A 19,408-nucleotide genomic window follows, 5' to 3' on the forward strand; every position below is an offset into this window, starting at 1 on the left:
GAGAGAGAGAGAGAGAGAAGAGCCTTGAGGTCCACTCATTAATGATGCATGATTGCCCATGTGTAGTCGTTACTAGGTGATTGACTGAATATGTCTACTAAAACTGGCGTCACCAGTCGTTATTAATAGTCACGATTTCTTTTTACCTTTTTAGCCCGAGGGCTCGGGATGAGGGTCGTTGGTGGGAAGGTCGGTTCCGACGGGAGACTTTTCGCCTACGTCGTCTGGACCGTGCGAGGAGGACCGGCAGAGGCAGCGGGAGTCCTCCAGGGCGATAAGGTACGAGGGAAAATATTGAGCTTAATGTTTCTCATTCTTTTTTATTTATTTTTTAAGACATTGTTTATTTATTTTGTTTTTTTTTTGGGGGGGGAATGTTTATTTCGATGTTCTTTTATTGATCTATTCTGATGTTCTTTTACTGATTATTCACCTGCAAATTTGTTCTGTAATTTTATGCTCTCGTTGATATGAATAAATAAGGTAAAGTTGGCCGACCATTTTTTAGTGCATATGGTTTTATTTGGATGTGAATATAAATATAGATATATACATATAGTATATATATTTACCTGTGTGTTTGTTTGTTTGTTTGTTTGTTTATGTATATACAAGAGAATTATATCCTTAATCATGGAAATATATCCTTACTCCTTCAGTGTTATCACTAATCATTGGCAACTATTCCCTTAAATAGTAAAGAAAGATCCTTTCACTATTGAAATATATACGTTTAATTACAAAGGATAGCATCCTTTTACTTTTGAAATTGACATCCTTTCATTTCCATCTCAAACAAAGGTCCTCGAGTGGAACGGCCTGGAACTCACGGACAGAAGCTTCGAGGAAGTGTGCAGCATCATGGACGACCTTGATCCTCAGGAAGACACCGTTGACCTTCTGCTCGAGTCCAGCAATGACCTGTGAGTAGAAGGTGGTTTGTTATTTAGTTCTCTTGGCTGCGGAAAAGGGAGGTTTGTTTTCTTGGTTTTTTATGAGCCTTTTTTATGAATCCTTCAGCGTAAAATGAATTGATTGAAGAGGGATTCAGGATGACAGGTTGCAGAAGAAAAAATATCGACGTCAGAAAGTGCAAATTCATGCACCACGTGCAGTGCAGTATCTGCCCTATCTATTTACAGTTGGTTTACAGTTTCCTACGAAATGACTCTCCTCCTCTGAATAGTTGGTAAATTGTTTTCTGTCATTAGGCAATCACTGAAGCTGTAACCATCCTCAATTATTCATGAAACTCGCTTATTTCATTTAGCTATTCATTCAACTTCTTTTATCCATTCACTCGTCAATTCTGTGATTGTGATTAGTTTCAGTAGTGATCTAAGATAACTTTTCCCGATGATGACCTGGTTTTTCTGGTCGAGTTATGCCCCTCCTGCATGAGTCTCAAGCCAAGGTTGTCAGTTATATTGGGTTCTGATGCTTTTCCCTGCCATGGAAGGTGTTATCATTCCTGATAGTCACTGACATTGTTCATTTAGTGGGAGTTAGCCTTAGCCTCTGAATTCTTTATGGCTGTAAGCTAAAGTTGTTCGGTCTTACTTTCCGGGTAGCACGAGGTTAAAGTCGCTCCTTTTTTCCAGCCAGAGAGAGAGAGAGAGAGAGAGAGAGAGAGAGAGAGAGAGAGAGAGAGAGTGTAAGTGCGGGCGTGTCGGACAGATGAACATTTGTTTCATGAGAGAGAGAGAGATACAGACGGACAGAGGGAAATTCTATGCGTGTGCATGAGAGAGAGAGAGATAGAGAGAGAGAGAGAGAGAGAGAGAGAGAGAGAGAGAGAGAGAGAGTATATGTGCGTATGTCAGATAGCCAGATATCATGTGACTTCAAGAAACAGACAGACAGACCATGAAAGTCTACTCGTGTGCTTGTATTTATGTGCCAGATAGACAGACGAACACACTTTCTCACCGAGAGACATAAAAAGGTAGATAGACGAGAGATGAGAGAGAGAGAGTGAGTCAAGCAGCTCCTTTCATCTCGTTATTCTCTGTCACGTTCTATTCTGTCTCAAGAAGTTGTGCTTTCATCGCCTCTTTCCTTCGCGGGTTCTTCGTATCCTCCGTTTCATGCACTCCAAGCGCCGTCTCTCGAGAGTACAGTGAGACGCATGGAAAATTTATTTTTATAATATTATTATTAATATTATTCAGGGATACAGAATACCAGAAATGATATACATGGTAAGGTGTTGAGAGGCAAAAGAAGCCGTGTGTGGACTTCTGAACCCAGACCAACAAACAAATATAACGAATAGAAGATATACATTATTATCATTATAATATATTCGTAGTAAGGCGTCGAGAGATATCAGAGGCTATGTGTACTTGAGAACTCTGACAAACCAACCAAGACAACCAAGAGATAATATACATCAACATGATTTTGGATTTATTATTATTTAGGCAGAAAATTTCATTTAGAAACACACGATAAAGGTAAACCTCCCTCTCACTGGGAATCTGAATTGCTGACTTGTGATTAAGCAAAGAATACCTCATCCACTCATCCACAGAGGGAATGAAAGGGGTTTCCTTTATTCCCCCCCTTTCATCATCCATCGTTCTCCTCCTCCTCCTCCCCCTCCCCCTCCTCAGACCATCTTCTATCGATTTCCTCTCATCCAAGCTTTTACTCACCTTTCTTCTTTACATTTTTCCTTTTCTATTTGTTCTCATCCTGTTCACATCGTCCCTTTCCTGTTTTCTTCTTGTCTCATCTCTCTGTGTCCATCTTTCCTCGTGAACTTGTTCTTATCCTATTTTAAATATTTTCCTCTCTTTTTCCTTCCCGTTTTCTTCTTTTCTCGTCTCTCTGTGTTCATCTTTCCTCTTGTATTTGTTCTCATCATTTTCTCTTCTTTCCTCATTCAGTTTTTCTCTTGTCTCATCTCTGTATCCATCTTTCTTTTATATTTTTTTCTAATCCTGTTTTTCTCTTTGTTCGTTCCTCCTTCCTATCGTCTCATTTCTCTGCGTCCATCTTTCCTCTTGTATTTATTCTCATCCCGTTCTCCTCTTTCCAGAAGATCGCTGGATCACGGGGACGATCCTAGTGCCTTAATTCAGCAGAAGAAAGGATCCCTGGAAGGTAGGATCCCGTCAGGTGAGTCGGGAGGAGTTTATTGGCGTCCAAATTAACTTTTCTAATGTTTTTGTTGTTGATACGTTGCTGGGAGTTATTATAGTTGTTTTTGTTCAGGGCAGCGTTGCTCTTATTGCTTATGATATTTTCGCGGAGTTCGGTCATATGATGGGGTGGTTTCAGTAGAATTGTTTTGCTCTGCTGTTACGTATTTAATCTATTATGTGAATTTTATATATATATATATATATTATATATATATATATTATATATATATATATATAAAATTCACAAAACCTGAGTTCGACAGTGATTTCTAAGGTCGGAATCGGTATCAACTTATACCTCACTTGGTGGCCGAGTCGGTAATGTCACTATAGTCCTGATTTATCCTCTGTGCTCTGGTTCGAATCCACGAGAGGACGAAATTATTATCAACTAAAAAATTCCCCTTCGGTTAATATATATGAGTGTGTATATATATAGATGTGTGTGCCTGCACTAGTTTGTAAAGAATAAGTTTTGAAAGATAAAGCAAACTTTTTCTAATAAAAGACTCATCCTTATTCGTGTATGAACAGTGTATATTTAAATGCCCCATATACGTATGTACGTTTATATGTAATGTTTTGTCAATAAAGAATAATAATATATAAAAAAAGATTAAATGTGATTATGCGTGAATTGTCTACGAGATTCCATATTTTCTGTTCATACCAAAAGTTAGGTAAAATATTACGAAAGTATTTTCTGTTTTTTTAGAATGACATGAAAACAGAGTGAATATATTTATCATCGCTTCAAATGCTGCCTTTAATTGCTTAATTTCATGATCACTTCTAAAAGCAAGGTGAGAATTAGAGTAAAGTCGAATTCATGAAAGCTGCCTGGAGATTCTCGACTGAGAAGAGTGATGGAGATCAAATGTATAGATTTCTCTCCTAGAGATAGAGGACTCGGATCGAGATCGAAGGGACATGAGAGAGAGAGAGAGAGAGAGAGAGAGAGAGAGAGAGAGAGAGAGAGAGATGAGTCATTCGAGTAGACTCTTACTGTTAGAATGAAATGATGTGAGATACGTACTGGATCCAGAGATAGAAGGAATTAACAGGATTGTTAGGTTAAGAAGTGTTTACTGCGAGGGTTGCTCGTAGAAGGAAACAAGAGTCTGTGCTGACATAAGGCTATCTTCATCAAACGAGAAAGGCAACGAAAATAACCCCATGTATTTTTGATATGATTTTTATTTCCTTAATGTTATACTTGCAAAAATTCTATCAAGGAAATCAAGATGATGGATTTGCAGTCTAGTATTTCAAAAACTTAAGAGGTTTGGAACTTTCATTAGAAGTGTCCGAAAGTTTTATCGAAAATTATCATTACAAAGTGACAAGTTTAGGTTGTTAAATTTCAGTCACCATCCTCCGACAAAGAGGTTATTTGTGAGTGCGTGCGTGTGTGTGTGTGTTCGTGTGCTTTACTCTGTGTTTTATGGCAGTGATATGAAGGATTTAACGTCAAGATTCTGAAGGAAAGTTTACCAAATCTAGCCTTCGTGACTGGAGCAAAGTGAAAAGAGTTTGGAAGAGAGGAATGTAATTTTTGGGAAGAAGGAGCCTTTTGGGTGTATGCATATGTGTTAGTCTTTTGATTCGACAGGAAAGCTAGTTAATATTTTATCATCTCATTTCAGAAGCGGACGATAAATCGCAGTCAAGCGCCCGGAGAAAATTACCCAGAATTCCCGTGAGTATTGTTATTAAAGAATGAAAGAACTTCATGACAATTTCCACAGTGGTAAAACTTAAAGTGAGTTCTAAAATATTCGTGCCAATATAAATAGCTTCAATAATTATTGATGAATTGCATTTAATACTGAAGAATTCCAATAAATACTAGAGAAGTATTTACTGGAACAATATTATGGAAATTACAAAATTCCTAGGAATTTTATATCATTGAGGTAGTTGCCAAAGTATTCCCATTACCATCCTGGATTCCATCTTCTTAATATATGTAATGGCTTTCATGACTGGGTGTTATTTTTCATTACTTTCTTATTTCACTTTTCCTTTATGTGTATATATAGATAAATTATGTATATATATATATATATATATATATATATATATATATATATATATATATAATATATATATATGCAGTGTATATATAAAAATATTCTCGTGTACATTATATTTATAAATAAATAATATCAGAACAGCTAATACATCCATCAAAACGTACCTGCATCAGATGGTTTCCAGCTACGTGACTTCGCCTATCCCCAAAAACAAGAGAAAAAAATAGAAAAACAAAATGAAAACTTTACAGTTTCTTTCCCCCAGAAAGAAGTACTCCTAACTTCACACTCCACTAAGCATTTGAGTATATCTTAGAGGAGCCTCGCTCGTAGCAAACTAAATCGATGGTATCTTCCGTTCCCATCCCTCCTACATCCTAGCCCTTCCCCCCTTAAATCCTCCGTGGAGGATGGACGATACAGATCCTTCCTCCCTCCTTCCACCACCTCCCCCCCCCCCCCCCCCCCCCCCCACCCCCCCCCCCCCCCCCCACCCATACTTCCCAAGCCCTCTTCTGCCGAGGATGGTGCTCTAGGACTGAGCTCAAGGTATTAAGTCACTCCCAGTCGTAGACTCCCTCTCACGGTGATTGTTTTCCAGTTTCTTCTTTTGACTTGTCTGAACGAATTCTATTCCTTCTCTCTCTCATAATTAGTTTTCAAAAAATTTTGGCTTCACTACGAGGAGTATATGTAATCATTCATAGGATATTTTGAAACATTCCCTCCCCCCGCCTCTCTCTCTCTCTCTCTCTATCTCGCCTCTCTGTCTCTCTCTCTGTGGGTAATCCAAAACAACCATTCTTCCAAGTGGTTCCTTGGCAATTTGGTCCCCGGCATTGTCGAGGGCACTTTACTCTCCAAATCTTTTAGTACTTTGGTATTTGGACAGGCTTTGCCCAGTTGTTTGGAAGTTCGTGCTGGCACCAAGACGTATCTGTTCTCTCTCTCTCTCTCTCTCTCTCTCTCTCTCTCTCTCTTCTTCTTCTTCTTCTTCTTCTTCTTCTTCAACCGTTGGTATCTTTCGATACCATTTTGCTTTGACGAATTGTGTTTTCCATTCTTTTGAGTTGAAAATTACTGTTTCTCAGATGTTTTGATGTTGACAATCTCTCTCTTTATTGCACAGGCTCCAGTGGAGGGCTTTTGCCACTGAATCATGCCTCTTTTTGTACTAGTTCTGTGCAAGGGCCGGGCATTCGCTTGCTATGTGGTTTATGGACACGTCTTTCATATTGCACTTCCTGCATATGGGTGAGAAGTTGTCTCCATCTATTGTTCTTTGGATATATCTGTTTGTTAGGGCCTGATCTTGTGCCGCTGTTAGCATTCCTTCTGTTTCCTTCATGAGTTCTCCCGTCTGTAGCCATTATTATTATTATTATTATTATTATTATTATTATTATTATTATTATTATTATTATATTATTATTATTATTATTGCTATCATTATTATTATTATTATTATTATTATTATTATGCAATACATTGTATGTCAAAAAACTTTTGGCTTCAGCCTTCCATACTACATTGTTGTTCGGCGAAAGCCAGAAAGAGTTGTAGATGCCAGAGGAAAGAATTTGGTAGGAAGGGGACAAAGATTGTCAATACCTAATTAATGGAGGACACAACAAATTGATGGAGTATAGTCGTTGTGCTTTCGAGAATTTTCTCGTCTATAGGCATTATTGATCCATGAATGAGCTAGTCGGCATTTGATGTTGGCATATCTTAATACTTGTTTTACGATTAAAAGTTACAGATTATCGAAGAGAAACATTTACTTAAAAAGCTTTTATTCATATCTTATTTAAATTCAAGGTTCGTAAAGTTAACACAAGTTGAAATCTTTACGCCTTACATTCACCTGGACTTCATTCTTTAAGTAGGGATCTCTCTCTCTCTCTCTCTCTCTCTCTCTCTCTCTCTCTCTCTCTCTCTCTCTCTCTCTCTCTCTCTCTTCGATAATGTTTTCCTTTAATGATTTACATTTTCCTATCTTTCATTATTATCCCTTCAATAATATACAGAACGAAGACACACATACTGTAAAATTTAAATACAGTGAAATCATTATTATTAATATTATTATTATTATTATTATTATTATTATTATTATTCTATTATTATTATTATTACAACATAACAATATGCACTTTCAGGGGGACCAAATACGAGAACCGGTGACCGGGAAACTGCAAATCCAGCTGTGGTACGACCAGGACAAATCGCACCTTATCGTGACCGTCGTTTCAGCCCACGACCTCCGCTTCAGGGACTCCTCATCCTACTGCCCTCCGGAGGCCTTCGTCTGCCTGAGGCTCTATCCTTTCGCGTAAGGGCGCGTCCTTAGGAAGCATATCCTATTAGGAGAGGAAGATGGCAAAGACTGAATCACCTGAAAGAGTTTAAATTCAATTTTTTTTCTTTCACTGACGACTCATGAATTGCATTTTCAATGTCTTTTCATACCTTGACGACTCATATTTCTTGACGAATTCTTCCTCCTCAGCGACTGCAAGCTGTACTCGACGGGCGTTGCCGAGTCGTCGTGCAAACCCCTGTGGAACTCGTCCTTCATCTGGGAGGGACTCACGGGAGACTCACTAATGGCTCTCACTCTCGAGCTGTCGGTCTGGGATTACGTCTCCGACACCGACAACGGGTTTTTGGGTATGTGAACTTCTTCTTCGTCTTCTTCTTCTTCTTCTTCTTCTTCTTCTGTTCTTTCTCGTGTTCTTATTCGTCTCCGTCTTCTTGTTCTTCTGGTTTTTGTTCTTATTCTTCTTCCTGCAAGTTTTGTTGTTGTTCCTCACCTTTTTCTTCTTCCTGTGCATCTTTTCTTCTTCTTCTTCTTCTTCTTCTTCTTCTTCTTCTTCTTCTTGGTCAAACTGTACCTCCAATAAACATAATCGACGAGAGTCGATGTGGTTTGATGTAACAGACAACAGCATGAAAAGTCTTCTGAAAACGTCTTTCAAATACATTGATGTCTTTCACGCATATATTATCTTGTTTAGTTTAACTAAAAAAGCACAGATTTCATCTTCTTGGTTGAGTAGCTACTTCTAAAGCAATAGAGCAAGATAAGGATTTGGCATGAAAATTAACTGAACAAGGACGACCATCCAAGAGGTTTTGTTAAAAAATTATTGTATTTTTTCTCCTTGCATAAAAAAAGATATAGCAAGTTATGATGTTTAAATTTTATTAATATCACCATTTTCCCACAGTGTTTCCTCTCACTAGGGCTGAAGGGACCACTTTTAATCGTTTATACCTTGTTTTACATTCACTTGGAAATCTCATGAGTAAAATAAGTTTACAAGATTGGCAAGGGCTGTGACACAGGAAAACATTACCTCCCGGTTTTTAACACTTCGGCGACAAACTATGGTCTGTGTTGACAGTACCTATGGCAAAGTTGCTTGACATCTTGTTTCCTCTTTTGCTGTACTCGAATAATGAACATGAAGATCTTTGGCTATTAATAAGAAAATGCTGGCAAATTTGGCAAAGTTTTGCAAACTTTGGTATCAGGATACTAAAAGATATTAGAAAATAAAAAAAAAGATCCTAAGGTGATCCTAACGTTGACAGACTTCCTTTGACAGAACCTGTTCCTTCTTCACTCTATTATCTTCCTTCATCTGTAGGAGAGACTCTGATCGACCTTCGGCACGCCTACTTGGACGAACGCCCCATCTGGTACCGCCTGCAGGAGAGGAGGTCTCGCTCCGCCAACGCCACGCCCAGGGGATCCATTGCGTCGTACGATTTCACGGCTCCTTCATCCGTCAGGAGGCCGTCTTCGGTTCGTTCAGGGTCAGGTAGGTCCTCGGCCTTTCATTTCCCTTTTTTTTTTTCTCTTTACTTTTCTTAAGGTATGTATATTGATATAATGAGTGAGTAGGGTCTGTTATAAAATTTCAAGGTCTTTTAACGTTTATCTATTCATCGTTCATATTACTTATTTTCTTTTTTCTTGTTCTTATGGGATATATATTGATATATGAAGTGTGGTTCTTTATTAGTTTTTAAGATCTATTCACTTTTTTCTGTTACTTTTTTTTATTTGGGGTGATTTTTGTTCCAATGTTGTACCAAATTTATATACAATTTTAATTTTGGTATACTTCCTGTTTTTACTCCTATTTTACTTTAGGCGATTCCGAAATTTCACTTCGGAAATATATGATATTTCTTGTATGTTTCTCTTGGAAAATCCCTTTTTTTATTGGGTTTATCCTCTTTCTACTGTATACTGTACGAAAAACTCTTATACATTCCAAAATTTCCTTTAGAGACTATGAAAACGTTGTTATAATTTTCTCTTCGAAAATGTCATATTTTCTGAATTCATAGGAAGGGTAGGTTCCAAGCTTCTTCCGTGATATTGATGATATCTCACAGCTCTAATCCGGCCATGGTAACTCGTCATCTTTCTTGTCTTCAAAACAGGGATAATTGTGCACTTTCCTTTATCAGTTCAACTTTCTCTTAATTTATTTAATGTTAGCATTTTATCTATCTTAGGAGTTTACTACAAGGAAAATTCCATTAAGAAGAATTATACTGGAAAATTGATTTTGGTGGTGGTTAGTCAAATTTTACAGATAAATATGACCTTTTTAGCTTATTTCCCCGATTTGTAATTAATCATACTCATACAATTCAAAATATTGACATCCATAAAAAGTTTACAAATGCTTATTTTTGTTATCTCACATCGACCGTTTGAGGTAAGTTAATATATGAAATAGAAATTCCTTCTACTTTATACATTCATATAGGCCTTTCTTTATTAATTTATTAACTTTTTAATTCATCTGTTTCTCCAATAGCTGATCTCCTCTTTCGGCATTTTCCATTACCTCTTGTTGCTTCTTTCGAATGAAGACCATATACTTTGGAAGCTTGAAGCTCAGGACAATGGCCCCTGTGGGTATTGTTCCTTATAAATAAGGTTCATCTTCTTAATGATGATAATAATAATACATCACTTCTTCCCTTTATCGGCATCCCATCTACCGCTCGTCTCTCAAGAATCGAGAATATTTGATTTCTGTTTTGACTGTTTCTTCTTGGCGCCGCAAATAATTAAAATCTAGCGTCGAGTCAACATTCATCGGGAGGCATTGGTGCAATCAAATACGCATGGCACAGCGGTTGGATGCTGACTATTCACGTGTTCCTTGCAGCTTTAACGGGATATGTGCCACTTTGAGAGATAACAGAAACTGCCCTAGAACTGAGATGGTATATATTATATATATAGATATATATATATATATATATATATATATATATATATTATATATATATATATATATATGTATAAATTAGGTATGTATTATATATTATAATTATATATATATATATATATACATATACACACATATATATATATATATATATATATATATATATATATATATATATATATATATATATATATATATATATAACACCGACAGGGCCACGTGGGAATCTAATCTTACTGTGCGTCATGTATGAATCAAAGGCTCTGGCTTAAATTAACACGGTAACTATATCCTAGGGAAACTTACACAAAGGCCCAAGTGAAAATAAACTAAAATCAACGGTAAACGTGAGTTAGAGACTCAGGAGAATACCGGCAGAGGGCAGCAAGGGGATGCACGTCTTCCCCTTCCTTTGAACGAAACCCAACTGCCTCTCTCAAGGGGACTCCTTTGGGCCTTTTCTCCTTTTCCGTTAATTTCCCACAACCCCCTATTTCTTCCATCCTGGACGTGATTAGCTCTGACTCTTCTCCTTAGGCCTATCAGCCAATCGGTGCCAGGAATAGGTTACGCAGAATCTCAACGAACCGTTTGGGGGTTTTTGGTGGGAGGACCCTTTTCCTCCACTACTGAGAAAAGATGACCGTTGGCCCTCGGATCATGGATGCCAACGGCAGGTCAGGGCTCATTGAGGTCCTTACAAACCATCTTCAATGGCTTAGCACTCCCTTCCCAAGTCCTATGAGTCCTTGCAAACCTGCGATCCCTGCCTTATTCCAACACGAGTCTCGTCCCTCACAATTACTGACTTAACTAATTCAAATGGACAATCTCTAAGTGGGCCAGCTAACGCGTGTACAAGCCAAAAGTTACAAGCGAAGTGAACACGCCTTACAACCAACATACAGAAAATTGTATTTATTTATTTTTTCTTTGTTATTTATATTTTCTTTTTTGTTTATTTATTTCTTATTTCTATTTATTTATTTCCAAAAAGACTTACCTCACTCTTCCCCCGTTTTAAAAGAACAAGTCCTTCATTGCTCTCAACACAGAAAAAAGTGGGAAACGCAATAACAAAACTAATACGGCACTTTAACAGTGCCTTTGGCAATCATTACAAGATAGCGACAATTTTTAATCACATTACATCTGGCAATTGCACTAAATTTATCTCAAAGACTAGAATTTAGAAATTTAGGCACATTAATATGATATAAAATATTGGAATTCTTGCAACAAAAACACGAAGAAAAACTATAATTTCAGAACATCCATTTACCTTTAAGACAACCACGACAAAATTAATAACGAAAATCATAAATCAAGCACGAAAATTTCATCACATGTGAGAATGCAACGTACAATTTTAAAAGGCATAAGTGGACATCATAAATCATAAAGAAAAGGTGTCATCCAGGTTGGTATATGATTTAACACAAAATGAGGGACAACAAACAATAAAAGGATAGACTGTAATGAAAATGTTTTATAGAAAACAACATAACCACAATACAAATATTAAAACAGAGGAATATGATACACAGGAAATGACACTGACATTTAAAATAATTGGAACAATAAAAGCACAAAACATGAAACGGAAAGACATAAAACTCTTATTCTTAGGCAAGGGTATGGGATGGCATTTACAGATCCTGACCATTAACCCCTTTTATTCAATTTGCAATGGCATTCACTTATGACCTGGGCTCGGGAGCATGCTCTTGCTCTCTCAGCATGGCACCCACCTGCGTCTTAGCTGTGCTACTGGCTCTTCTCCAAAATATCTAGCCAATCCCGGATACGGGGGTATAAGTTTTGTCTGTGTTATAGTGAATTGGTGTGTTTGATCTCTTTCACACGGTATGGTTGCGTTTAGCCGGTTCAAGTTTGTGTTTCAACAGTAGTTTTCTTCTCAGATAGATCCTATCCCCTACCTGGACTGGGGAATCGTGTGCATAAAAGTTTGTTTTACCTCTACTGATACTTTTCATGTGCCCTCAGTAGCAGTCACTGAGTGGTTTGGAACTCGGTGGATCATATTTCAAGACCAAACTCTGTAGTGTGCCATGGGCAGAGTGGCATCTGTTGAGGGTCCAAGACCACTGAGTACGGCAGTCTGATATCCTGCCCGAACATCTGTAAATAGGGAGTGTCCCTAATCGAGCTGTTATAAGTGGTGTTAATAGCCAGCTCAGCCATCTGCAGCAGAGATAGCCATGGAGTCGTGTGATCCTCAACTATGTATCTTAAGATATTGATCACTTCTTGAATATGGGACTCAACTAGCCCATTGACTGATGGCCGATAAGCCGCAGTGGTGACATGCCTTATTTGCATGAGAACTGTAAACTCAGGGATCACTTTATTTACAAACTCTCTTCCATTGTCACTGACCAACATCCTAGGACACCCGAACTGCTATGCGAGGGAACATAATGCCCTAGCCACTTCACCTGCCATCTTATTCTCCATCACACATACATGTGTGAAACCAATATATTTAGCTTATCCTTGCTCAGAAGGTAGTGGTCCCACCACATTCATATGAACCTTATCCCATTTATGGTGTACTACAGGCCATAACTGGGCCTTTGGTATCACCTGTCTATGACTTTTCATTCTGTTATGTGCATGGCCGTGAAACGTCTACAGTATACTTTAGAAATACCCTAATATCTGACAAAATTGGGTGCCACACAGGTAACAACAGAAAACAGGAGAAAATGTATCAAAATTGAAGGATTTAAGGAAATGCAATGTTACACTTAATTAAGTTATTATTACATGAATCAAAAGATATATACACTGGAGCTACAAGCACTATCTCCATGGCACTGAGCTTACATTAGTTCACAAATCAGTTAGTGCCACTATGCAAAATCAGAGAATGTTAAGCCCTCTATGGAAAGAATTGATTGAATGAAAGGATTATTGGAACTAGCGTGGAGTATAAAATGATAAATAACAGCTTTTCAATCTTCCACCCTAGGACTGACAACTGATGACTATAGAAACACTTTGGCACTGTGGGAACACAGCGATGTATACAACATTCACGGTCTCCTATTCTGCAAATTAGGATACAGTGTAATCCTCGATTTAAAACGTGATTAACGTAACTGGGACTTGCTTAAGGCAGAGAGGGTAAGCAATCTAACACTGATACAAGACAGCAAAATTAATGAACACTTCTGGTTGTGAGTCACCAATATTTCCCACTTCACTTAGTCTCTGAAGGAGATACAATGGGGATTTAGTTTATACGTGAGAGCAGGCGAAAATTAAATAAGTAAGAGCATTGTGCATCGAAACAAATTCCAAAATCCACTTTACCTTTGTCCTCTGGACGATCAGAGTCTTGAATGTAGTGCCAGGCTTTGAATTTATGGGATTTTGGTGGGGAAGTGTATCAACACGACAAAGTAAAACAGTTGGCGGCTGGGAAGGGGAGGAGGCAACGGGCAGAGTCCCGGTCACTGAGACCCTCTCTTGACTGTGACCTGACCTCTGTTAAAAATGCATCCGGGCAGCCACTTCGCTGTCTTATATGGGTTCAGTTCTCCCACACTGTCTTATCTGCCATACTGGAGTGTTCTTGGGGTATGTGCCATTAGAAATCACCAGCTTACTCCTGTCTTTGGACGGTTGGTCTGGAATGGAAATTTGAAATGACGTCATAACAGGATTCGAAAGACTATAGGACAATAGCTACGTTAAGCTGCAGGAGGAGGAGGAGGAATTTTAGGAGGGGAGCAAAGTGTGATAATTTACATGACCAATCTTTAATGATTAAGATGTGGGGGGATACGGCTTCCGTATGCCAACCTGTGTGGTCTGGCCACTGACTTTTTTCTATACTAAAATCTAGTATGTTTTCTTATTCAGATTTCTTAAAACTGGGGGCTTTAATGCAAACATTAAATGTATGTTACAATTGTATCACACACTTGACAATTATTTACAAATCTATTTATGTCCTTATGCATGCTAACCCAAAAGAAGTGTTCACAGGCTCTTCTAAGAGATCTCACTCCATGCCTATATGCCCAGCATACAGGCTAACATGGATCATGTTCATGGCTCTCGCTATCAAAGCTCGAGGAAGGACGACTCGGAGTCAGATATCACTGGGCCTTTCCTCATATCTACACAATAAAACGTCTCCTTCAAGAAAGAACTCATGCTTTTCAATTGCTCAAAACTCAAAACTTGGGTTAATCCAGGCATCATAACTCTGACTCTCAACGAACTCTCGTACACTCCAACCACAAAGATCAACCACACTTTCATACTCCAGCCATTTATTCTGGATTCCCTTGGTTGGAGTTCCACCTGCATTCAGCCAGCTGTCGTTTCGGTCACTCCCACCCACCTGTGAGTGCCCATGAGATACCCATCGTCTATGCATCACGCTCACATCTGATTGACTGTCCCTGTTAGGATTTGTCGTAATATTGCTGACATTGGTGCCAGCATCACTTGTTCCACCAACACTACAAGAGTCCTTTTGTCGTTCTTTCTCGTGATTTACAGCATGTCTTGTTTTTCCAATGACATTTCTAGAGAGAGCATCAGCCACCCTATTACTTTTTCCTGGAATATGATCAATCTTTATAATATCAAACTCTAGAATTTGCTCAATCCAACAAGCTTGACGATTTGTAATCTCACTCTTCTTAAACAGGTACATTAACAGTCGGTGGGCTGTGAAAATCTTTACTTTGTCCCAATAAAAAAAAGCCTGTCAATCGAATGCACTATAATTTCTCTCTGCCCCTTTTAACGCTTATGATACAAAAAAAACTAGGTTCTCATTTCCTTCATCGTCAATCTGAGATATTACCCCTACAATCACGATATCACTATAAATGGCCGATCGAACCTCGAATAAGCCAAGAGTTCGTTGCTCACAAGAGTATCTTTAAATTTCTGAAAGGCATCTTGTTCCTTCTCACCCCACTGGAAATCAGATCGCTTCCACAATGCATCTAACAGTCTCACTATCTGCCCAAAGTTCCTGGTGAATTTATGGTAGTATCCCGCGAGTCCCAGGAAGCTGGCTACATCCTTTGCATACTTGGACCGTGGAAATACTTTAATTTTTAAAACTTTATCAGCACAAGGCTTAAGGCCTTCAGAAGTTATGATGTACCCCAGAGACTCAACTTCGGTTAGAAAAAATTTTCATGCCATGGCACCTTAACACGCTAGAACCTCTAATAAGTTAGCCATATGCTCCTCTACGATGGCAGTGATTACAATGATATCGTCTAGGTATACAAAAACTCCATGGCCTATTATGGAGGCTAAATCTGATATCGTTAGTCATGGGAAATGAGCCAGAGCATTCTTTATTCCAAAGGGAATTAAATTATATTCAAGAAGCCGATTATTCGCTGTAAGGACTTTTTTTCTCTTTACTCTCATTATCTAAGGGAATTTGATGATAGCCTGACTTGACATCCGGCGTGGTGACAAATTTACTCTGCCTTACTTTAAGCAAAAGCTCTTTGCTCAAGGGCAGTGGATAGACATTATCTTTTGTGATGATATTTCGTCGCCTATTATCAACACACAACCTGAGAGAGTCATCTTTCTTCTTAACTAAAATGATTGGAGAAGCCCAAGGAGATTCACTTTCTTGAATAAAACCCTGATCTTGCATTTGATTTATTGTTTCCAAGATTACTTGTTCGTGACATGCAGGAGTTCTGTACGGCTTAGTTTGAATAGGGGGACGACCTCCCATCTCTATTTTAAAAGATAACCTATTAATTTTCCTTGGTGGTTCTTCTCCAATCACTATCTCATCTTGGTATGCCCTTAATATGCCTCTTATACGACTGCGGCAATTTAAAGGCATTGCTTTGACAACTGATTGCAGTAGCCTGCTAAGTTGTGATTCGCTGCGACCATGACTCTGAGTAGTCAAGGCCGACACTATGTTATCAGCTGTTATAAGGGTGCAAATATCTCAATCACAAAGAGACTCGCTATGGAATTCTAACCTATTACTACTTGCATTTACAAAAGGTACATTTGCCTTCCTATCAACGATGTTAGCAACCCCTGGCAACATGAATCTGCCCACGTATTATGGGGATTAATATATACGAGTGTACCTTCTTCTAATTTACGTGTTGAGACGACAGGTAGGGAGTAAAGATGAAAGGGAGAGGTTACCTCGCCTACCTCAGGGCTAGCAGGTACCACTCCCATATCATCCTTGTCTGCCTGGGGTGCTATGACACAATGTCGTCGCTCTCTCGAGACGGGAAGTTGTTGGTACAGCCCAGTTCACACTGGCACTGAAATTTCCACTCCCCCCTCCTTCGGCCCCATCCTAATGGACATGCATCATCATATGAGGATCTATAACAGGTTTTGAGTGATGGATGGGCTAACTCCTATGAGTATTAATATTACAAATCATGCGATTTGGATGGATTTAGTGGCAAAGATGTTCATGTCACTTCAATGATCCATAAATGGATAATGGCAACTATAGTAGCTCATCACTGGAGTCAAGACGGGGAGATTGGTATATACGCCTTGAGACTTGACAGAATGTTTTGCCCCACTCTGTCCCATGACTTTTTTTTTTTATTTGCTTATAAATATACCCAGGGATTGCTCATTGTTTTAGTTCTTATCTTTTATGATAGTATGTCAGTTATAACTGTAATTTTACAAAGAAAAAAAACATTTATCTTATCTTGTCAATATTTTGCAATATACTCAGAATTTGTAATTGATTTTAATTCTTATCTGTTAGAATATTGTGTGAGCTCTAATTGTAATTTTACAAAATTAGATAAGATTAATTATTAGAGAAAACACATATAACTAGGTAAAGTTCATGATTGCCTTGGTAAAGAGGCCCTACACAAAGTTGCAAATATTTGCTTTCAATTTCCCATGGAATGTACAGAAAAATTTTTAGAATAGTTTCTCACACCATGTGCATTTTCATATCTTCCCCTTTTCATAGATGTCTCTTTTTTCTAGAATTGGCCCACCTTAAAATTTGTTGGGTCTGGGCATGTGCTTAATATAGTATATTTAGCCCGTTTCTTAAGGGGATAGAGACTACAGTCACCTTGTGCTCTCACACGAAGCCAGTTCCCAGAATGATGGGAACTTCTTCCATTTGAGTTGTCAGTACAACATGGAATTTGTGAGTCAAGACTCATCCACCTAGGGATATCTGTTGGATTACGGTTCACTGGATCATTATCTGATGATCACTCACAGTATTTAACAACAGACATCCCTTTGACGCCATAATAGCGCCCGTCACTAAGCGTTCCTTGATCAAAGAAATGCATGCGCCACTATCCAACAGGGCGTGGTATGTCCCTGTTCCAATTCCCACCTCAAGAACAGGAACTGAATCTCCACACTCGCAAGAGAGAGAGTGTGGGAAGAACGTTTGCTCTGTTCTCCCCACGGGGACACACACCTCTTGGGCACAGGAAATGCTCGCTGGCAGGGAAGACCCCAACTTACCTGCTTGCCGGGATGGCACTGCTCCCACCAGGCCTGCTTCTTCTTCTGCAGTCCCTGCCGCCACTGGCCCTTTGGGTGCCAGAGGGTGGTTGTTCGCTGGTGCACTTCTTCCTTCCCTTCCCTATCATCTCGAGAGAGGGGGCACAACATTTGACGGGACATTGTTTCTTGGACACTCACTAACTAGATGGTCAGTTGCACTATATCTGTAACAGTGCCTTTGTCTGTACGAAGGGCATTGGGCACACATGTGGCCGTTTGACTCATAATGCCAACAGAATCCCCCTTCTGTATCCACTCTCGCTCTTCCTTTGGTCGCCCTCTGCCGCTCGGCACTGGGCCAGCTCCCCTAGCACTGGATGGGACTGGGAGAGCACGCTTTTGTGTCGAAGGATGATTTGCAGCAGCGAAGAAGGGAAGGGAAGCGGCGTGACCTCGTCCCCAAGCTTGTTTCTGTAGTTTGCTATTCACTAGCTTTTGTAAGGTCGCAATAAAGTTTTGTAACGGCACTTCACTGCTGTGGATTATATCAAGCATGGCTGGGACAAGAGCGTGCTCTAAGGTTCACCTGCAAAATGCATTGTTCTTGTCTTTTGATAATTTGCTGTTACCAGACTGTCATAGTCCTTCAACCGTCTACTGTCTCCCTGACTCCCATCGTAGGGCTGTATGCTGCCATCAACTCCGTTCGCTCATCCTCCTGGAGGGCAAAATGGATGATCATTTTCCTTTTGAAAACACCCCGATCTTCAGAAGATCAGTGGTTCCAGCCCGCCATCTGTCACCCAGCTCTCCCAGTGATTTTCTGTTGGGCAACCAAAACTCTTTCCTCATTAGTCCAATTTTTCATAGCGATTTTCACACACCTTAAAAAGGCCTCGTGGATGAGGAATCCCTCTCTGAGTCGGGATCCACTGAATTCTGGCATGTGCCCTACGAAGACAGGTAATTTCCTTATGGGTGCTGGTCGTCTCACTGTGACCAGGAGAGAAGGCTGTCCCGTAATTCCCGACAACGTGGTCCCATTAATTAAACTACCGCTGTTTGGTATTCCAGACGGTATACTACTGTTTGTTCCACTCACGTTCGCCTGGTATCCGCCCCTCTGCCGTTTGCACTTTATGAATTTCATCCAAAGGGCTCTGCCATATTGTTCGTCTATTTCGCCATTTTTCCCACTCCTTGCCGGACTAACTTTTACTGCCTTACTGTCTCTCACCTCTTCTTCATCACCCTAAGCCATATGTGCCATCACGCTCCTAGTATTATACACCATTGTGCCTCAGTTAATATCATTCCACAGTAATTTGTCGGGTTGGCACAATTGCAATGACCCACAGTTGGCTAATAAATATGAGTTAGCGCATTGTAAAAGATCCCACACACTAACACCAAAATTACGACCCAGACCGGACTACGTAGGATTCTAATCTTACTGTGCGTC

General features: G+C 39.3%; 1 protein-coding gene across 1 annotated transcript in view; it reads left to right on the forward strand.

The window, feature by feature from the left end:
* Nucleotides 1–19,408, forward strand: part of LOC135224779 (protein piccolo-like) — an 819,328-nt gene that overhangs the window by 772,926 nt on the left and 26,994 nt on the right. The window contains 7 exon segments of the mRNA XM_064264104.1: nt 155–279; nt 802–923; nt 3,044–3,123; nt 4,796–4,848; nt 7,348–7,520; nt 7,698–7,858; nt 8,842–9,015. Coding sequence (XP_064120174.1) covers nt 155–279; nt 802–923; nt 3,044–3,123; nt 4,796–4,848; nt 7,348–7,520; nt 7,698–7,858; nt 8,842–9,015 — 888 coding nt within the window.

Source organism: Macrobrachium nipponense, chromosome 12 (assembly GCF_015104395.2).
Source record: "Macrobrachium nipponense isolate FS-2020 chromosome 12, ASM1510439v2, whole genome shotgun sequence".
In the NCBI taxonomy this organism is placed as follows: Eukaryota; Metazoa; Arthropoda; class Malacostraca; order Decapoda; family Palaemonidae; genus Macrobrachium; species Macrobrachium nipponense.